The 21,420-nt window shown below is 48.7% G+C and overlaps 1 protein-coding gene across 1 annotated transcript in view; it reads right to left on the bottom strand.

Annotated features, from left to right (window-relative positions):
- Positions 1-498: 498 nt before the first annotated feature.
- The window catches only part of TNRC18 (trinucleotide repeat containing 18), a gene marked incomplete at its 5' end in the record, with an annotated part of 44,334 nt that continues 23,412 nt past the window's right edge, over positions 499-21,420 (bottom strand). Inside the window, 13 exons of the mRNA XM_085300385.1 lie at positions 499-2,923; positions 3,089-3,163; positions 3,635-3,871; positions 4,338-5,632; positions 6,185-6,349; positions 6,627-6,743; positions 7,914-8,022; positions 8,398-8,473; positions 8,732-8,849; positions 9,291-9,432; positions 10,392-10,556; positions 11,404-11,846; positions 14,330-14,569. Of these exons, the coding sequence (XP_085156511.1) occupies positions 2,717-2,923; positions 3,089-3,163; positions 3,635-3,871; positions 4,338-5,632; positions 6,185-6,349; positions 6,627-6,743; positions 7,914-8,022; positions 8,398-8,473; positions 8,732-8,849; positions 9,291-9,432; positions 10,392-10,556; positions 11,404-11,846; positions 14,330-14,569 (3,389 nt within the window). The remainder of the gene's footprint in view (positions 2,924-3,088; positions 3,164-3,634; positions 3,872-4,337; positions 5,633-6,184; positions 6,350-6,626; positions 6,744-7,913; positions 8,023-8,397; positions 8,474-8,731; positions 8,850-9,290; positions 9,433-10,391; positions 10,557-11,403; positions 11,847-14,329; positions 14,570-21,420) is intronic.

The raw sequence follows: 21,420 nt of genomic DNA, 5'->3' as shown, positions 1-21,420 counted from the left end.
CACCGAAGCGTCCACGTGATGGGGGGGGGGACTTCAGAGGCAAGACAGCCCCAACAAGTGCTCCCATGGGTGCTCCGGCGCGCTCGTCACRCCTACGCCAGCGCTGAGGGCTGCTCATTTTCGGGGCTGCCCGCCCCCACGTGCGAGCCCGGGGGGGCCAGCGGCTGCCGCTTCCCAGGGGTCGGAGGTGCCGAGGGGGAGGCAGAGGGAGCAGGGAAGAAGAAAGACCAAACGCAATGTTTTTTTTTCTCCTCCCTGAATCGGCCCCCATCGCCGGCGGCTGCGGGAGTCYGGGCCGGGCTGATGCGGGGCTCCCCTCCGCTTTCCGGCACCTCTCCTGCTCCCCGCGGAGCCCTCCGCCCCTCACCGCAGGGTCCGTCGGGCGACATCGCGGACGGAGAGACACCGAAAAAAAAAAGACACACGCCGCAACCAAGGCTGGGAAAAAAAAAAAAACGCAGTCAGGAAAAGCGAGACAAAGAACGATGCTTCGCTGGGTTTCTTTTTTTTTTCAATTAATTTTTTTTTATGAAAAAAAGATCACACAGAGTTCTCCAACAAACAGAATGCCAAAAAAATTGTTTTAAACAAAACATAAACAAAACAAAACAAAAAAAAAAGACAAAAAACCTGGCTCTCCTTTCCTCTCGATTGTCTGAAATATCCTTGTGTTCCATAGAAGGCAGTGGGTTTTAAGTGCTTTCTATTTAACATTAGCATAAAATCTCTCTCGCGCGCTCTCTCTCTCGCTCTTTAAAATATGCTCACACAATTTGCTTCTAGAAGTACAGTACACTTTGAGCGTGGGGGGGGTGTGCCTGTTCCCAGATCATTTACAATCACAATCCAACAGGAAATAAAAAATAATATTCTAAACGTCAGACTGTGTTCATTTGTGTCGTTGTCTCTCTTTTTTTTTTTTATAATTTCATAATTTTTTTCACAGTTTTAAAAAGTTTATATTTATATATATATATTTATATTTATATTTATAATTAAAAAGTTGAATCCATTTAAACTTATAATACAGGAGGGCTAAAGAGTCTTTTGGTACATTAAAACTGTACAGTTTAGAACCGCTAATTATCCGCCACGTCTCGAGGCGCCCGTGGCCKGGGGTAGAGATGGTATGAGTTCAGCACCATGTGGTTCTTCTACAGTGTGAGGGGTTACTCTGCAGGGCGGCGTCCCTCTCCCCCGAGCCCGGGCCTCTGGTCTCCGGCACGCCGGCGGCACCAGGGCGGCTAAGCGTCGAATCCGTCCTCGTGAGCGTCTCCCCACCGGGCCCAGCTCCACGTCCTAGCGATCCGTAGTGCGAGTGGGTAGTTGCAAAGGTCAGTGCGTCTTTTGGAGTTTTCTTCCGTTCCGTTTTAAGTGCAAGGATGTTGCGTGGTCGTGGGGGGTTCTCCTCCGGCCCCGCTCCCCCGGCCGCACGCCCTTCGCAGGCTGCGGTCCTCCGCGGCCGCTGCTCCAGCGGCGGCCAAGCCGCGGGTCCGGCCCCCGCCCGGCCGCAGCGAGACGGAGGCGACGGGCTCGGCTCCCCGGGAGCCGCGGGGAGGTTGGCCAGCTGTGCGGACGAAGCTGYAGCGCTCCCCTTCCTCTCATCCCGAGACGACGGCGTGGCTCCGGCTGCRGAAATGCAGCTTGCAGGCTCGGCTGGGGCTTTGCATGCTCCGGCCCCACACCCTTCGGATGAAGGGTGAGGGCTTCCCTGCAGCTTCAGCTCCACAGCTCTGCTCAGGCAAAGCTGACGGGTGAAAGCTGGCTGGGGGAGGTGAAATCTCTTCTGCCAAGAGTTAGCTCCAGTGGCCTGGGGTCTCCTCTGCTCCAAGCTCCAGAAAGCAGCTTTTCCCAGTTGTTTCCTTCCCCGCTTTGCTGCACATTCCAAAACGAGGCCTTTGTTCACCAAGCGCCACCCCCTCGCCCCRTGCTCGCAGGGGGTCTCCCCCATTGCCCTTCTGGGGCCAGAGGGACACAGAGGGTAGGTGAAGGAGGGTTCAGACCTTTTGTTCGAGGCAGTGGGAATSGCAGCCTCCAAGACCCGCTGGCTCCTCTTCTGCCAGGCTCCTCCCAGCCTGGAGAACCTCTCCTGCCATCTCCGTGCTCTGCTCCGTACATGCTGGGCCAGGGGTTTCCAGGGAAAGGGGACTACACAAAGGCGCCGAGAGGATCAAGATGAGGCGCTGAGAGAGACTCATCTCCTTTCGCTTCCACCCTGTCCTTCCTAAAAGGTCATGCGAAACTAAGCAGGAAAGGGAATATAAGGACGGAGAAGAGTGTATGCAGAAGGCTAGCAGGTCTACTTCCACATACAGGCAGCTTCTGGGTTAAAGATGGGGGCAAATGACACAAAATGGATCCCTCCTGCTGGGGGGGTCCCGCTGGTGAAATGATCATGAGACCCATGTGCTTTCCAGGACCAAAAGGAGGAAGGGAGAAGTTGGTCAAGTGTCACCTTAATTAAAGCCACTTCCAGAAGAGCCTTGGGGTTCAGGCATCACCACCACCACCACAGCATCTTCCTCAAGTCCTGTAACTGCTTCCCCAACACCTTTCTCCAGCCCTCTCCCTCCTCCTCCCTGTCTCTTGCGCTCTCCTGTCTGTAGTGTGACACAGAAGTCATGAGCATTGAAAGAAACAATCATGTCGTCTGAACAGGCACGTCCTCAGGTTTGTCCCGTCCTTTCCCAGGGGGTGGCACGTGTCCCCTGGGCAGTCAGCAGATGACAGGGACCCCATCGGTGTTGAAGATCATGCCCGTAGTGGGCTCGTAGGTCCCTGCAAGRTAGTAGAGGTCCTCGCTGTCTTGGTATTTCTTTGTCTTCAGCATCTGCTCATATTGATCCAGACCAACAACAAGACACTTGTGTGAGATGGTCTGGACATCATTTTCATCCACATGAGAGGACTGGTAGAGGGCTCGCTGCATGACAGGAATGGAACGAACGAGACAGAGAGAAAAAGAACAATTAGTAGATCACACAGCGTTTAAAGCATCATCTTCAATATGCAGGAAAACCACCCATTGCAATCCCCCAGCTGTGCAATCCCCTGCAACCCTTCCCAGGGCTCCTCCAGCCTCACCAACCTCCATAAAGTCCTTCCTCTGGTTGGATGCCTGCAAAGCTGTGGACAGACTCCTGCCGGATTTCTGATCCCAGCGCTGTGCCCAAGAGAAAAAAAGGGGAGAGAAATGAAAAGAAGGTGAATTAGTTGTTTTTCCAAGTTATCATCTACACTTCACTGCATGTATTTTCACAGCTCTGATCCTCATCCACAACTACCGGTGGTAAGTACAGGAAGCACGCTGTAAACCACACTGCACATGTGTGTGCAAAATTCAGTGTTTTTGAGTACTGGGCCACTAGTCTTTACCCTCAGTCTGGCTCTTGACAAACTTTAGATTCACACACAAGTCTTTATTTCCTAACAGGATAAAAAAATACCCTTCCCTTGCTCAAAGACTAAATGCCAGGCTTGTCCATACCACAGGCAGCCCTAGCAGTATAAAATGAGGGGCTGACCCCATCTCGGGTCCCAGTAATGAAAGGGGCCATGGGTATTTCCCTTGTCCTTTGAAAAAAAATGGGGACAAGCAGCTTTGCAGCCCTCTGAGCAAAGCAGACTAGCCTACCTTGCCTTCATTGAGTTTCTTCCCAGGGTTGGTTTCTTCTGGGTGATAAAACCATTTGACTCGGACCACCATGTTGTTCCCCCACGACTCCCACATGCTCTGGATCCGGCCAATGTAGGGTAGGTTGGGGCGGCCAGCTGAGAGAAAGACCGCACAGTCTCCAATGCGGATTATCTCCTTGCCCCGGACGATGGCCTTGTAGAAGAGCTTCCTGGCCTTCCCTTTCATTCCTCGTCTCTGTCAAGAGAGGGTGCGCAGGTGAGCTGCCAGGGATCACTCAGGTTTCCCCAGCCATCACTGCTCACCTCGTTTGACATCCTACTCTGTCAGCAGAGCCATCCACAGCCTGGCAATGACTATAGCCGAACCCCCCAATGGGATGTCTTGCCATGGCCTTGGTGCTACACACCATCTAATGGAGAACTAGGAGATGGGGCCAGGTGTTAGCCTTCAACTAGGACATCAACAAGACATCCCCATAGGAATAAGTGGCAGAAGGACAAATCAACAACAACCTCCTTTCAAACTAGAGATATACCCACAGCCAGGGTCAGGCTGGGAATACATCATACCAGCAGAGTTTTGCCAGTCCAGAAGGGAAAGAAGACTCCTTTGGGCAGCCCTAGGAGCACGGAGTAAGAGGCACCACTAGGCAAAYACCAGTGCCGAAGCCCTACAAAGACATGGGAGAGGTGATACTTACCTGCGTGGGTTTCCCAAACCACTTCCACAGCTGCCGTGCAGGTAGGAAAGCAGCTATCTTGGGCCTGTTCTCCACTGAAGGCAGCCGCTGGCGCTTGGCCAGCTCCTTGGTGGTGGGCAGGTGGATGCCCTCACGCTTTTTGGGCCTGCTCTTGTTGCCGCTCTGCTGTGGTGCTGGCTGCTGTACCGGCTGCTGTGCTGGCTGTTTCTGGCTCTGGGGGTGGGAGGATGCACGGGATTTCCCTGCCTGCTTCGTTTGCTTGGGAGGGAGAGTTTGCTGGACGGAGGAGCTTGGCTGGGCCTCAGCTACTTCATCATCAGAGCTACAGGAGGAGTCTTCATCTGTGGTAGAGGAGGAAGAGGAGCTGGAGCTCGATGAAGAAGAGGTCGATGAGGCAGAAGAGGAGGAGGAAGAGGAGGAAGAAGAGGAGCTGCTGCTAGAAGAGGAAGAGGAGGAAGAGTTGGAGGAAGAGAGAGGAGTGGATGCTCTCGAGCTGGCCGAGCTACTATCCTGGGCCTCYCCCTGGTTCTTCTCAGCCTCCTCTTCTCCCTCTGACTCTGAGCTGCTGTCACTGCTGTTGCTCTCAGACTCCTCCACAGCTGCAGGAGCTGCCGTCTTGTCTTCCTGGTCCTTTGAGGCAGTCAGGCTTTCACCAGAGCCATCAAACTTCCCTGCAAAGCTGGTAGGGCAAGGATCTCCCTCGGCTCCCTTGCCTCGGGAAGGCTTCTGCTTGCCTTCAGCACCCATGGCAGGGGAATAGCCCAGCCCCAAGAGACTCTTGCTGTCCCTGCGACTCGCCATGTTTGAGTCCTCCAGCATCCTCATCGCCTCCTTCATCTTCTTTGTTTTTGGAGACATCACGCCTTCATGGTCTAGCTTGATCAGGATTTCGCTGTCATGCTTCCTCTGAGCCTTGGCCATGGTGCCAAACTCTTGCGTCTCTTCTGAGGCCCGCCCTTTTTTGGCCTTGGCTTTTGCCGCTGAAGTATCGCCAGAGCCAAAGGCTGTCAGCGTCCCTGGGAGGTCACTGTAGGCCTCTGTGCTGAGGATGCTGCCAAACACAGCAGGCTGGTAAGCAGGCTGTGGAGAACTGTGCAGTTTCGTGGAGATCTTCATCTTGCTGGCTTTCAACCGCTTTTCCTCTGTGGGGACAGGAGAGCCTCCAGCCGGCAGCGACTGGGATTTTCGCGACCCTTTCACACTTGGCTTGCCCAAGCAGGCTGGCTTCTCTGGGACTGAAGAGGCACCAAGTGAAGGATCAACCTGATCTTTCTCCTCTGGCAAGGCAGCCTCTTCTGCAGAGGGGAAGAAGCACATAGCACAATGGTATCTACCCAAATGAGCCCCGTTAGCTCAGACACAGCCTGACACCAACACTGACTGGAGTCTGGCCAAGGGTGGCTTGTTCCTGACTGTTTATAAATCTCCCCAAAGAGGAACAGGTCCTCACTTCTCCCTCAACAGGGTTAATAAGGAACCTGGGCCAGCCTGGTGTGATGCCAGTGCCCATGAGGGCTGACTGGCAATGCCCAAGGGTGCTGCTTTGACTGCAGAGGAACCAACCTGCAGATCTCCTGCATCTTTGGCCCTGCTGATGGCCTCTGAGATGCTCAGCTAAAAAAATGACTGCTCTGCAGCCCTGACTGACAGAAGGAAGCTCTCTGAGCCACCCTCCTGCAAAATGCAGCTACTGCAGAGAAGCCTCATTCTCAGGCACTTTGCTGGCACCAAGCAGCGCATCCATTCCCCTCCAGACCTTGACACAAACAACTCTCCTAAGACAGGGAGAGARATGGGAAACTGTGCAAGGACTCTCTGTTTCGGGTGCAGCAGCAGTGACAACTTACCAGCTTTCGCCTTGACACTTGGCTTTCTCCCACGTCCTTTGCCTTTTGACACGGGCTCCTCTGACCCCAGTGAAGCTCCCTCTTTTCCTTCTCCAGCATCCTTGCTGGATTTACGGCTACGGCGCTTGGTGCTGGGCACCAAGAGGGCAGGAGAAGGCTCAGCACCTGCAACAGGTCAAAGAGACGGTCAAAGGCAATCGAACAACACATGCAACAGAGGGGAGACATAGGGAACACAACCCTGTCAATACTACAGTAGGGATCAGGCCTTTTTCCTGATAGATTATGTCCCACTCCAGCCTTCCACACCCATAACTAATGGTGTAACCTTTGTGTATCAGAGTCTGTGAATTAGCCCCAAAATCTCAGAGGCTGGTGGCCCCAAACTCCCTAAGCTTGGCAGTAAGAAGCATCATGCAGAAAGCTGAGTAGCAGGACTCACACTGGATCTTGTAGTCAGGTGGTAGAAGCCGAATGTGAGACAGTGGGATGCGTCCTGTGTCCCCATCATCAAACTCTACTGTGATGAGATCTCCATCTTCCTCCATATCCAAGGATCCTGTGAGTTTGGAAGACAAAAGAAAAGTGTTAGGAATAAACACGAGAGCACAAAACCACTCATCAGGGAAGTGGGGACACGCACGGAAGACAGGCACATGCAAATGGCAAATCTGTTTGTTGGAATCAGACCCAAATTAGATTATGCTGGTAAGCTGCAGTAGTTCCTGGCTGTGAAATCTGGCTCACTGGGGCTAGGCTGAAGGACCTGGAGTAGATATAACCTGACAGGGGCAGCAGAATGGGCAGAAAAGATCTGGTTCTGCTGCTGACGTTCCCAGGATTCAAGAAGTAGATGGGATCCATTCCTGCACGAACTCCGAAGTATCCTGTCCCCATCATTCCTACATATCTGTGCAGGGAGAGGGCAGAAGGCTCACTCCACAATGAAAAATTCCTGATAATACTGAACTTTTCCACTAAGTGCAAAATTTCCTTGTCAAGAGTATTGCTCCAGTGTGTAACAACTGTTTCAGTTTGACTTCCTGCCTCTTCTCCCTATTTCCATCTATACTTGCAGAGATTCACTTTTTAATTTTTATTGCAGTTTCTTTTTTTTGACCTGTGTTTTTTAACTACTCAGTAATCACAAGCTCCAGTTTTTCTTCATCTTCTCWCCAAGAGAAATAAGCCGTGTTCCCTCTCTCTCTCCCTGCATCAGCACCTCTAGTCTATACACTATAAATAACAATTCCTTCATAAACATGCGTAGTGTGACTGAGAGCCCAAAGCAAGACCAGTCATAGCAGAACTGTCCAGGGCTCTTCACTGGCTTTTTAATGGGTCCAGACTGGGAGGCATCAGGCACTGGCGTTTCAGAGGCAGCTATGAGTGGTCAGGTGATTTAGAAACTTCCAGTACCTCAGAAATCATGGACCTCTGGGCTGGAGTCAATCCTGACCTTTTGAAAAGTGCTGAATTTCCTGATATTTTATGCTCCTAAATCCCTTAGACCTCTTCTTGCAAGAGCACAGCTCCTGGACCATGGGATGTTACTACATCAGCATCCTCACAAAGTTGAGCACGGCCAGAGAAGAGGAACAGGACAAGCTACAATCTCTGCGACATTCATAGCAGACCTCACAGCTGCCCCAGACAAGGCTGGTGTCCCTCAGGACACACAGGGTTGAGACGTCCTTGTTTCATGGTGCAGGGCAGCTGGTGGGCTTACCTCGGACAACTGTCCCTGGGTAGAGACAGCGATACTGCTGGCTCCAGTAGGCTGCAATCCTCGTGCCCTCAGGCAGGAATCGCACAGAAGGTGGCTTCACATCAATGATCTGCTCGGGGCAAGAGGGAGGCAATTACTGACATTCTCAGCACGAGCACAGACCATCCCACCACACCTGGCATGTAGCAATGCAGCTCTGGAGGAGGCTGCACTGGGAAACAGCCCACTGGGAAACAGCCTCCTCTCTCCTCACAGGGCAGCATGAARGGCTATTCCCACTGACACATAGGGCTGGTGCTCATTTCCAGTGGGGAACTGAGCCCACAGAGCAGCCACCTGCACGAAAGGGAGCTCTGCCCAGATCGTCCATKGAGGCAGGACTGGGACTCCCCTGCTGCCCCAGCCATGGGGACTTCCCATTAACCTCCTCCAATCCAAACCAGGGCCCAGGCACCAGGGACAGGCACTCGCTGGCCTCACGTACCGCTTCCTGCAAGAGCTGCTCCAGGCAGTAGATGTGGGGACGGTTTCCCCTCTCACCCTCCACCACTACGCGGTATCTGAAACACAACGGCTGTCAGACTCAGCATGTAGACGAGGTCACCCCAATCAGCTAACACCTCCCTCTGAGCCCTGCCGCCAGTTTAGTTGAGAACATATAATAAGRAGTAATTGGATTTTCCTCAGCACTGAAAATTCTTTTTCTCTCCCTGCCAGACTCTGTCTGTCTCTTTCCAAACCCCCAAAGTTGATCCCGGCATCAGCTACGTTCCATTCACCAGAAAAGTCCGGGCAGATAAGGGAGCTCTTTAACTTACATGTCAGGTGAATGCACCGTCTTGACATGACCGGCATAGAGCAGCTTGTCATCCATGGGAATGAGGACACGCAGGCCATCTTTCAGCTCATCCTTGTCAATTATGCAGGAGCGGGGAGCTGTGAGGTGTTGGAGCAAGATGGAGATTAGAGAGCATCGTACATGAAAAAGTAGTAGCAAAAGGAGAGGGAAATTTGATGGTCCTAGCACCACCTGCCTCTACAAAAGGGTCAGCAAGCCCTTTGCAATAAGGGCTGTCTCTCTTTAGCTAGCTCCTGGAAGAAAAGAGGGCCTCCTTTTCAAGCAGTAATAATACGCTGGTTAATGAAAACAGGGCAGCTCAGAAACTGGGCTTCATCTAGACATCAAATACAGTTGATCACTCTGATGGGGCTTACATTGGGCAAATCAAATTGACTGGAAAGGTGGGACCTTCACCCCAAGGACTCATGCTCTTGACAAACAACACAGGAAAGTCAGCCAGCCTTCCTTTGAGCAACGGTGGGAAACACGCCCTGCTTTGCCACCTGCAGTTAGCCTCCGACCCCTCCTTCCGTCACCTGGTGTGGGTGGTCGCTCGACCAGCATGCTCAGCGGGATATTCTCATCCTCTGAGAAACTGCTGTCTTGGTTGGGTTCAAAATCCTCCTCAGCTGCCATGCTCTCCATGAGCTTGCTGACTGCTCCTCCTTTCCCTCGGTTCTGCAGAAGAGCAAGCAGCACATCACCGGGATGCCAAGAGGCAACAGTCTGACCCCATTTCACCTTCCTCCAGCAACAAATAACTTGAAGATGTTGAGACAAACTCATCTTCATCCCCAGCCATGTTAATCACTGCAGAGAGTTAAGCGGGTGTACCCCAAATTGCCTTTTGGCTGCAAAAAGACCTCTGGTTTTCTGGGTTTCTTCCCAAGTATTACTGAGAGCTGAGCAACAGCCCTTTCACACATCCTAGCTGCATCTGATTCCTGGACATTACAAGAGAAGCTCAGAAGACAGCCATAGCACTGCTCTGCATTCACCATCTTTTTTTTTTTTTTTTTTTTTTTCTTTGGCTTTACAATAAAAACCCAAAAACCCCCCCTTCCCCTGCTCTGCATTCCCCATCTTTTTTTTTTTTTTTTTTTTTTTTTACAAAACGAGTAGCAAACACTCTTCATATTTCTTCTAAAAGTCCTGTAATCTGTTTCTTGTTGTTATGCACAGACAATAACCACTACACTCATAAATCATGCAAAAAAAAAAGTTGCCATAATGTGTATTATGAGAGAAGACAGGCCACAGTAATGGAGGAGAAACCAGCGGTGACATGGCATGAATCATACCACTCAGTGGTGAACAGAGCAACTCCATCACCATCTCCTGACTTTTTGCTGTCCATGAAGGCTTCCCTCCGTCTCTGTGGTGGCCTTAGAGAGAATCCTGTCTGCACATTAATTTGGGGGATGAAGTTAAGCTAACTTAACACTGGATGGCAGAGGCAAGTACCCACTGTTAGCTTCCCTTGGAGCTTAGGCTTCTCAAATCAGCATTCTGCCTCTAAAGCACAGAGCGAGACTTATGTGTATGGATTTTTCCCCCTCACATCGCAACAGGTCAGGAAAAGAGCAGAGCTCTAATGGCCAGCTCCATCTGATCCCAGCCTAGAACCAGCCTCTCACCTCTTTCTTCACCTCCTTGGCTTTCACCTTGGCTTTGCTCTTCTTGGTGGAGCTCAGAGCATTCGCCAGGCTGACTCGGACATCAGAAGGGGAGCTAGGGATGCCAGGGGGTGACATGGATGAGGAAGAAGAGCAGCAGGGTGCTTCTTTACCCTTCTTCCGCTGCTAAGAGAAAAAAAGAAAATACCTCCCATCAGTAAAGAGATAGGGTTAGTAAAGATCACGGTCCAGGGAGACCGTGTTAAAAGTGGAGCAAAGCAGGCAGCATACCGGTAGGATGACATTCAGCCAGCTACCATTCACTGGCTGTACCACATCTTTCCTCTCCCAGCTCTGCATTCAGGGTTCATACATTCCMACAAGAGCTCTTCATTACCCCAGAGAGCAACTCCTATCAATCAAACTTTCTCTCAAGGAGCTCCAAGAAGATCCCAGCTGGCCTCATGTCACAGCTTGTCTAACTCTCCCCACAACCAGTGCTCCCCAGCAACTCCATCAGGAGCTGAAATGGAGCTAAAGGGAGCCAAACCTTCAGCCAAGCTGAAGAATCAGCAATTGTGGAGAGACCGCTGCCATTACCTGCCAGGCACAGCCCTCAGAAGACACCACATATAAAAGACAAACAGCCTTAATGGCTAGCATACAGGGCCACAGCTCAGCAAGCCAACAAGCTGTGCTTGGAGCATGAGAATGTTCACAGGGCTTTTAAGGCAGGATTTCCACTCTGGACAATCCAGGCAGGGTGGATTTGGGACACAGAGGATGTCACRACAACCTGCCTTACTCAAACACAACAGGCTTTTAATCCTTATGAGTCAGACCTGAGCCTGTGAGCTCCTCTGGGTATACATGGGGCTGGTGGAAGAGAACAAAGGGCACTTAAACAGCATCAAGGTAACAGCTGAGACAGGCTCAACTCTCCTCTTTCCTAGCGGAAACAATCGCCCTCCCTTCGCCCTGAAATTCCAAGAGTCTCATTKCTGCATCCCAATTCTGCCAACATGGTCCTCACCTTGCTTAGTTCCTTCCTCTCCTTCCCCTTGCTGCCCTCCTTTTTGGGGCTCATGGGTGCCCCCTTCCCACAGCGCCCGGGCTTGGAGACAGGAGTGGAGCTGGTGGGCACTGCAGGGGTCAGCATGGTTGAGGACATGGTGGCATCGTGGAGGAAGATCCGCTCACTCCGGCGCCGGTTCCACAGGTCATCATCGCTGGCCTCCAACCCAAACTCAAAGCTCAAGTCCTTGGGGGACTTGAACTTCTTCAGCTTGCGACCTTTCTCAGTCCCAAGTTTGGCCTTGTCAGTGCTCCCGGATCCAGAGTCGAGGCTGCTTGGGGCCTGGCTCGGTGGGATGCTGCTTGAGTCCAGTGGTCCCTTCTTCCCCCGCAGCAGCCCTGAGGGTGATTTCTTCCTGATCTTGATCTCACTCTCAGAGTCAGTGTATTCAAACTCCGTCCCTAAACACAAAGTATTTAACCATCAGCCAAGGCCCTGGCTGGACCACGTCCAGCTGGAGGCTTTTGGGCTTTGCAGAAGATGTCATGCCTGTTCCTCAACACTACTGATCCTTCCCTCCCCTCCACCCTCGTTCCCCCATCCTTCAAGATTTGTTTCCATTCCCCCMAAAACATTGACTTCCCCACAGATGAGGCTCCCCAGAGCCCATCCATTCAGGCAGGCTGGGGTGTTCRCTGCCTCCATTTCTCCCTTCTGCCACAAAACCCTGCAGGAAAGCTCATAAGACGAAGATTATCTAACACCTCCCCCCTCCACAAAAAGGAATTGCTTGGCTGAAGCAAAATACAAACCCCACACGCTGAGCCTTCCTCCCCTCCTGTGCGGGGGTCCTCTGCTGCCTCACCTTTGTTTCAGGAGAATGATCTCTTTAATGAATTCAGTAAACCCAGATGTCAAGCATATTTTTCCCCATTGGTCAAGAGATAGCAAAGAGCTTTTTATTGGCTCAAGTAATTGCCTTAAAGTCAAGAGAGGTAAATGATCTTTTGTCTGTGGCAGATGGAAATCCCCTCATGCTGGCCTCCGCTCAGCATCACTGGCATGGCAGTACCCAGTAGCCTAAAATATTGTGGTAATGCCAAGGTGTTCACCACMATCAGTGTGTTTCCCCTTCCCAGAACCTGATGAAGGAGAGCAAGATCACATGTTTCCAGGGAGAGAAGGGAAACTGTCCCCTTCTGGCACAGAGGCCACATCCACAACTATTGGGCAGGAACACGGGTAGGAAGCAAGGTGCCTTCACTTGTGGCTCAAGGTAGATGGTGGCTGTGCCTTCAGACAGCTAGAAACATATCTGGAAAGAAATTTGCCCAAGGTCACGCAGTAAGTGTGGGTCAGCACAAGGAACTGAACCCAGATATTATAAATCTGTTTACTTCCCAGAGTATTGGGCTTTGCGGCATGGCAGAGCACCTCCTGGGAAGTGTRGAAACATCATCAGAACCTGGTTCTCCCTCTTCAAAAAGAAGCATCAGCCAAATGTCTCTCACGGGCCCTCCTCTAACCCGCAACAGACCTGTTCCCTCTGCACACGTGTGTGACTTCATCTTCAGACAAACCAGCTCTGAAATCAGACCTTACTTCATGTTGGGGAGGTGACAGGAGTCCAAAGCTGCAAGAGTGTACCAGCCTGGCTTATATGTCGAAATAAGCAACAGCTACAGGGATAGGCTGGCMGAAACCTTTCTCAAGCTGAACACTGAGCAGGCCCTGCTGTGACAACCACTGCTTGCAGGAGACCCTTGAGAAAGGCAATATAGGACCAAACAGCATTCATGTGGGTGAATAAAAATGTACAAGGCACAGACATGGAGAGAAAGCATCTTCTCTCAGTTCTTCTCTCTGAAACACAGTCTACAGGAACCTGCACTCATTTTCCACCCAGATTTCCCCCTGAGATAGCCCCAGCGGGAACAGAAAAAGAGTAGGCCTGTAGAAATCAAAGCTGGCAATGTTCAAAATGAAAAAAAAACCACTGAAAATTACAACACATTTTCTACTTTCTCGCTCTGCCGCATGAGATAATTTCTAGATGTTTCCAGTTTCAAGTAGGGCAAGTTACAAGACAGAGCCATGATAAATTCTTAACAGAGGCTGTTGGAACAAGTCGGCAAAAGCCTAATATAGCAAGGAAACAGTGCTAAAACAAGCCTAGCTCCCAAGAAAGACATCATTTTCCATTCTGAAGCATGCTATAAATTCTATTACCATTTAATAAATATTAATAGAAAAATTATAAATGGCAGCCATTTATATCTGTCTGACTTGGAACCACATTACCCAGGGGCACTTGTGCAACAGGGCACAAGGTGGGAAAGGAGTGAAACTCCTGTTACTTGTAACACGGTGAAACCGAGAGAGGGGTGGAAACATATAGTCTGGCATGGCAAGCACACRAGCAAAGGAAGGAACTCTTGCTTTGAGTATCCCTTGCTGGACTCTGTGGGGAAGCTGAAGCAGTTGGCAGACTGAAAGGGGTTTTCCTTCTGCTTGGGTATCTCTGCCTCTCTTGAATATCTAAGATCAACTGCGTTTAGCATATGACTCCTTCCCCGAAATTCAGCAGCACTTCACTGCCTGCAGCACTCTGACTGAGGGAACACTTTATCWCATCACTTGCCTTTGCAGTGCACGCAGGCATGCCAAGGGTTTGCCAGAGAGGAAAAGAGGAAGCTTCGAGGAAGCCACTGGCAATTGCTCCTAGGGAAGCCATGGCTGCAGCACATGCCCTAGCTGTGGCAGGACTGGTTCTTATTTCTTGTTAGCAATTTCCTCCTTCACRATCAGGACCAAGAGGCCAAAAAGGAAAGAATGGGAAAGACTGTGTCTGGGCAACAAACTGTTTTCTTGCAGCATATCTGGGACCTCGCTAAGCCTTCCACCTTGCCTCTCTACTGGTGCCAAAGCTAAACATGCAACTCACCCATCAGGCTCTGCCGCTCCTCCTTCTTCTTTGCCTTCTGCTTGGCCTCCAGCTGGACAATGGAAAGCGGAGGGGGAACGATGGGGCTGGGCATCGCGCTGGCGGCAAACCTCGCTAGCAGGCCCAGGCCACTCTCATCAAGGGCAGGCGATGAAAGCCTGTCAGTGCCATCCGTCCCATAGTCCTCCACTTCCTCCTCTTCCTCTTCATCCTCCTCTTCTTCCTCCTCTGAGCTAGAATCTAGCACGCAGAAAAGAAGGAGCTCATTACAAATCTCATAGGGCTGTGCACTGGCCACATTTCCACCCCGAACTGCTTGCTCTCCTGCTGCTCTGTGCTCACCTAAGCAGCACCGAGCCACTCTTGAGCCATGTTACAAGATGTTGGCCATGGACACCCACAGATCTTTACAGCCATATAGCTGATATCATCCTGCCTACCACCACCCTTGAAGGGCACAGCAACACAGGGTATGGCAACTAGGACACATCCAAGGCAAGGGAGGGAAGAGCAGGGTGTTGCCCAAGCTTTGTAATGTAAGCCAGGCGCCCTTTCCCCACAGTTTTCAGGAGGAATTAAAAGTTTAACTCCTTTGAAAATCCCAAACTTGGAGCTGTGGGATTCCCCTCCCACCCACCACCTCTTCCTGCGTAACGAAATCCAATAGTGTAACTTGAATTGGAGATCAGYATGGAAGGGGAATACCAGAGATTAGCCTGTGCCATGGCAAGAGGCAAGGAGGACACAGAGAGGAGAAGGAACAGGAGGCAAAAATGCAAGGAGTGGGGAGAAAAAATAATAACTGAAAGCAATGGATTTGGAATGCATAAGGGGGAAAATCATATCTGCATATGAAGGGACACAAAGGGAGAAGAATGACATTTGCTAGAGGCAGGCTTCAGCAGGTAGTTTTGGAGCTGGCAACAAGGAAGAGCATCTAAATATTCTGCCTCAAAACTCTCCAGGCCTTTCAGCATCCTCTCTACAGCTCAGGCTAGGAAAGCCCAGCTCAGAAAAAGCAGAACGAGCTGCCCACAGCCCAAAGTCTAATTCTGGCAAGGAAATCAGCCTTGCAGCCTGCCTGGGCCAGGATTTTCCTTTCTGGTGTGCAGCAGGTATTYGTGGGTGGGGGATGCTCCAGAAGAGGTGTATCTCCCTTCCCAGGAATCTATCATCAGCTCAGAGGCGATTAATTTTAACATCTCATCTAGTTAGTGCTGATGASCGAGAATCATTATACAAATGTGTAYAGACCACACACATACATATACACATAYATAAGCACATATAYGTATATATACACACATATATACACAAATACACACATATATATATGTAAACTTTTTAACTGAAAAAAGTGGGTCTAGAAAACATACTTCCTTTCTCTTGAAATTGAGAGCTTAAGTAGGATCATGACGGATACTAGAAAATTTCCACCGCTAGCAGGAGCACTGCTCTCCCCGCCAGAGCCTACTTGTCAGCTCCCTGCTAGCCGCTATCCTTGAGTAGGAAAGCCGGCCAAATGAGAAATCAGATCCCTTCAAAATGAGCTGAAATGAACATGAAAATCCTTTTCTTTTCACTTGTGCCCTCTGGGATAGATAAAAATGTTCTCAACAGTTGGTTGTTCAAAAAAATGGAATAACACAAGTGTTATTTTTCCTCTTTGGATTATTTTTCCATGACATTAGAAATAACAGGAATATCAAAAAATCGTGTTATCATCCTTGGATTTTACCAACTGAAGTAGCTAGGTTTTGGAGCTTCTTTTTTTTTTAAAAAAAAAAAAAAAAAAAAAACAGAGAAAGCTTTTCTCCATAGCATACATCAGGTAACAACAAAATACTGCCTTTTTACTGCATAAACATCCCTTCCCCATTTCAGTTGTTCTGACTGGTTCCTCGTGATATAAAAAACGCTATTAAACCTACAGTCTTTCAGTAAATACCAAGAAATCCAGCCTTCTCCACTCCTTGCACAAAAAACACATTCCTCCCCCCCCCAAAAAAAAGAATCAAATAAGGATTAGACTCTTTCCTCCAGTGGACAACAGAGAAAAGGGGACACAACTGCTACTTCTCTACCACATTTTGCAAAATTAAAATACACCCAGATGAACTTCTCTATTCTGAGATGTGGAAACCACCTGCCTGAAAAGCAGCAAAACCACACGTGGCTGGTGCTAACAGGGCACTGCTACAGCCATCAAACCAGACGGTGGCACGGCTAAACCAGCTCTTTTTCACTCAAATGTGGGATGTCCCAATTTTGCCTGTATTTCTGCAGGCCATGGCACAACAGCAAAGCTGCCCATCGTCACGGCAGGTACAGCTGCTCCCTCGTCCAGCAATTTGGTCAACACCCAAGGGGTACTGAGGCCTCCACTGCCTCTTTCCTGCGAAATATTTTTTAAGGCCAAACTCCAGGGAGATTTCTGCATGCCCAAAACTTCCCCTCGCCCTCCGCCTCACAGATGCGAGAGGCTGAGGGACCTCYGTGCCATGCCTTTCCCTCGCACACGAGCCCCGGCGCCGGGATGCACAACACCCTCCAAGCTTCTCCTTCGCTTCCAAACCTCAAACCGCTTTCARGGGAGACCCTCGGCGAGCAGCCCCGCAGAGCACGCTCGGCCTCGGCCCTGCCGGCGTCTCTCCTCCCGCGCCTCATCACTGCTCTTCCACAGCTGCCAAYGCGGATTTTGCACGTGCTAGGGCACAAGCGTAGCCAACAGCTACAGTATTTCAAATGCACTAAGGTAAAGCAGATTTAAAAACCACGATGAAAGCAGCTATTACTCACGCTATGGAAAATATACGATACAATAATGCGCCTGGCGGTTATTCTAACCTCTTTCAAATATATGGTGTCACATTATGGAAAGACGACTGAAGATTGTCTCTTGTCAGCATTTTTACCAAAACACTTATAATTTTATCAGCATGAGATTCAATTTTCAGCCTGAAAAACACATTTTAATGGGCTAACAGCCTTCCCCCACGTATCTAGCTTCCTCCGCCTCTTGCCAAGAGGGCAGCTCTTGCTACTGCTGTTTTACACACACGGCGTGTCCCTGCTCCTCGTCCTCCTGATTTTCCATGGGACAAAATCCACCAAATGGAATGGTAAGAACACACCTGGGGCTCATCTCAGAACCCACAYGCTTCTAAACTAAATCCCCAAATTTAAGTTTATGGTGGAAAATAAGCTGTTATGTTGATCTATAGCCACTTGCACAGCTTTTTGGAGAGACCCATGATACCTGCATTTAATCTGAAGCAGGAGATTTACTCCTACTGCACCCAGACTACGTATGGGCTTAAAATGAAGCATGCACAGATGYTTCATTCTGAAGCCTCGATTTTTTTCTCCTGCAAAGGTGATTTTTGGTTAACAGTGGACTGCAAAAACATTGAAAAAAGAATTTTTCTTCAACTGTAGTTATATAAAGGCTGAGCACAGGCAAAAAGAAAAACATTTAAAGTCAAAAATCTCTTCTCTATCTGACATTTTTGAGAGCACGTATATGTGTGTATATATCCACACATGCAATCACACATGTACACACAACCCTGTAACAGCAACAAAAAAATCATGCTTAAATACTACTGATGCCTGATAAACTAGAGCCAACGAAGATTTTACTAATATACTATTTACCTGCATTAAATTCAGAACAAAAAAGAATTACAAACATTACTCTTTCTTTTTGTCTTTAACAACCAAGCTGCCACAGAATTTTACTGTAGGAGAGCAGTAAATGAAGATGATTTGTTAATGATGAACAGAAAGTGGTTAGGCAATTTGGTTTTTAGAAACTGATGTAACACGATGGATTGAGGAGGGTGTGGAGAGGAAAGGTTCGGGGAGGGGGGGAGTAAAGACACACACTTAAAAGATTCATTTCACATTATAAAAAAAAATAGCATGATTTTCTCATAATGCCAAGCAGGCCTACAGCATACAAAGCAGGCTAAGTACAGGCAGACTTTAGACAGCTATTGGGTCCTTGACATCTGATTTGCTTGATCTGTCCAAATTCTGGAGGTTATTTTTTTTTTCAAATTTGCAAATTTAAGATTGTACCTTTTTTGTCAAACATACCCAATTCTCATCATTTGAAGTTTTTTCCCCCATGTGTGCTGTGCTGCTGACTCCAGAAGTACTTTTTGTTATTAAAAAAATTTTTTTTTGCAAGAATTACAGAGGATCAACTGTGTAGGAAACTAGTTATTTTTCACTGGCTTTACTTGGGTATAAATCATCCTCCAAGTCAGCGAAAGGTGGCATTAATCTTTTACGGAAAACAGAGTACAGAGAAGAAGAAAGTCTTTGGTTTTGGAAAATCCGTGGTAGCCATACCTTGATGGCTTTCAAAGCTCCTATGAGTTTTTGGCCCACAAAAGCAGCTTTTTCTCCAAGCTCATTGGGGTGAAACACCACGAGCTTTGTCCATTAGCTGAATGGTCTGCAAGAAAGTAGCATGCTCCTACCTCTTCTATCTCAAACCAGATGAAAATATGTCTTCCTGCAACTCCTGATACATCTGACAAAGATCGGCATGGCCACGACCCAGCTTAGTACCCTGATACCAGAGCAGTCTGCATCAGGGCCCAGCAACCTCTAAGGAATGTGGCAGCACCTTTGCAGGCAACGCCATGGCTTCCCATCTYGGATCCAGCTGTAAACTCTCCCCTTTGCTGGGGTAAGGGGTTCTCCAAAAGAAGGTGTTCAAGCAGTAAAGCATTTCTGGAGTCCTCAAGCACACACACTCAAGCATATCCTCCATGCAAGATTCTTCATGGACAGAGGAAAATCAAAAGTGGACAGCAATCATCTTCAAAATTAATATAACCGAGAGAATGCAAAGAACTACGTGTCATTATTCATGGAGGTAACATCGAAACATCTGAGGCTGACAGATGACATAAAGAAAAGTTATTTTGCCTACCTACATAACAATGGTCAAGGTTCGGGTTCATGGCTAGTGACCCTCGCTGAGAAGTGTCTGCCCTACAACCAGCCAACCACTTTGCTTCTTTAGTGCAGCGTGAGAGCAAATGCAAGAGACCGACACAGACATTCAAAGCATCATGGATAGGGGCAGGGGTGAAAGGGTTGGTCAAGCAGCTGCAAGGAGAAAGCGAGCACTTCTAGAAAAGCTGAGGTTATTAATCGGTTTAGTATCAGGGAAAGCCATTAGAAACCCTATTACCCAAATATCCCTTCAAGTAGTGCTTCTGAGAGAGAACAAAAAAAAATCATTTGCAGAAAAAACAAAACTGTAATCAATAATCCCTCCCGGCCTCCCCCTCCATGCCCACCTCCCACCCCAGGAGGTTTTGCATCTTTGGTTTCCCCATCGCTAAATGATACCCCAGAGGAATTTACAAAGCATTGCCCCATTTTTTCCAGATTTCCCATCCTCCTCCCATCTCCCCTCCCCTCCCAAGATCTTACCCCATAAAATTGTCTTTTTTTTTTTTCTTTTTAAGCAGACAGATTACTTGAAAAATAGGAAGAGCCAATTAGGAACAAGTTACCTATCTGCTTACCTGGAGCAAATCCAAAAAGTAACCCCCCCCCAAACCCTCAAGAACTTGGAAACTAAAAGGGATTGATATCCTCAAAATTTCCAACAGCAGCCAAAAAAAAAGCAAAAACAAAAACAAAGAAAAGATGCAGAAAGAAGCAGGGAAGGGAAGACATGTCAAGTTGAATGGAAGTTAACACAGACTCTTCATGGAAATGTGGAAATCTCACCCTTTGAGGAAATCCACTATCCCCAGAACATTTTGGGTTCTTTAAAAATAAATTTCATTTTTTTGAAACATGTATTTCTCTCTTTTGGATTTCCTTTTAAAAGCATTGATGGGTCCAGCCCAGAAACACATCAGACCAAATCAGCATTCTGTATCTTTCTGCTGCGCTTGCTAATTTTGCTTAGCTTAAATCATCTTTCTTAGGAAGCTGGGTTTGGAGGGAGGAAAAACCAAACAGGTGCACGGAAGAGATTAAGATAAAATAAATAAATAAATGAAAAACAAAACCAGAGAAAAACTACCCTGCCCTGTCTTGTATTAACAGCTGTCTGAGCAGTGTGAAACGCTACAGGGCGTTCGCTGTGCTAYATCCAGATCTGCCATGTAACTTAAATGATAACAACTGGGGATGCTCTTGCTTAGCATTCAGCCCAGACGAGCTACCTTCTTTTGGGAGCCGAGGGCTCATTAAAATGACCTTTCCCCACAATTATTATTTAATGAGTGYGCTCTAAAACAGAACCCCCTTGTGCCTCTGGAGGAAAAAGTCTCAAGTAATCTCTTTTCCCACTGAAGTACTGATGACAGGCTGACAAAAAGAAAAAAAAAAGGCATAAAGAAGAAAATTGGAGTGAGGGTAGGGGACCRAAAGCACCAAGTTTAATGCAGTAATTGCCACAACCCTGGACACCGTGGGTTATGCCTGGGCATGTGAAAAAAAAAATTACCCCAAGAAACAAACTTTAAGTATGCATTTTAGAGAATGAAGAAAGAAAAACTCTGGCTTTCAAACAGCAGAGACCTTGCGCTCAGCACCCACCTGGAGCCGTGGGAAGGACCAAGCCCCCTCCCGGGTTAACTGCCCGTGCCTACCAACAGCGGGAACAAATCTGGGGCGGGGGGGAGAGGGGGAGAAGAAAAATAAAAAAAGAGAGAAAGAAAAAAAAAAGGATGAACAAAACAAACAAAAAAAATGGAATTAAGAGAGCGAGGGGGTGCGGGAGAGAGAGGCCGAGGCTTTAATCTTGACAAAGGCAGCGAAGGACAGTTGCTAGCAGGGATATTTGAATAATAGAGAGGACCCAAGACTAGGTTAATTCCAGTTCTACTCGTGGGGAGCGGGAGCAGGAAGGGGAAGCAGAGCAGGATGGGGTGAAGCGGCAACCTACTCGCCTAATAAGAGACACAGCAAGAGAGACAAGGTACACAGGTTTAGTTAAAAATGAACTCGGTCTGTTTAATAAAGCTTGGTATACCAAATCGCAGTACAAACATCAAGTCACACGGCCACACGACAGTATCCCGGTATTTAAAAAATAAAAAAAAAAAAAA

This window comes from Rhea americana, unplaced genomic scaffold (genome assembly GCF_003343005.1).
Source record: "Rhea americana isolate MKP2758 unplaced genomic scaffold, rheAme1 scaffold_10, whole genome shotgun sequence".
Classification (NCBI taxonomy): Eukaryota; Metazoa; Chordata; class Aves; order Rheiformes; family Rheidae; genus Rhea; species Rhea americana.
The sequence above is the reverse complement of the archived record's forward strand: the minus strand, read 5'-3'. Positions and strand labels throughout refer to the sequence as shown.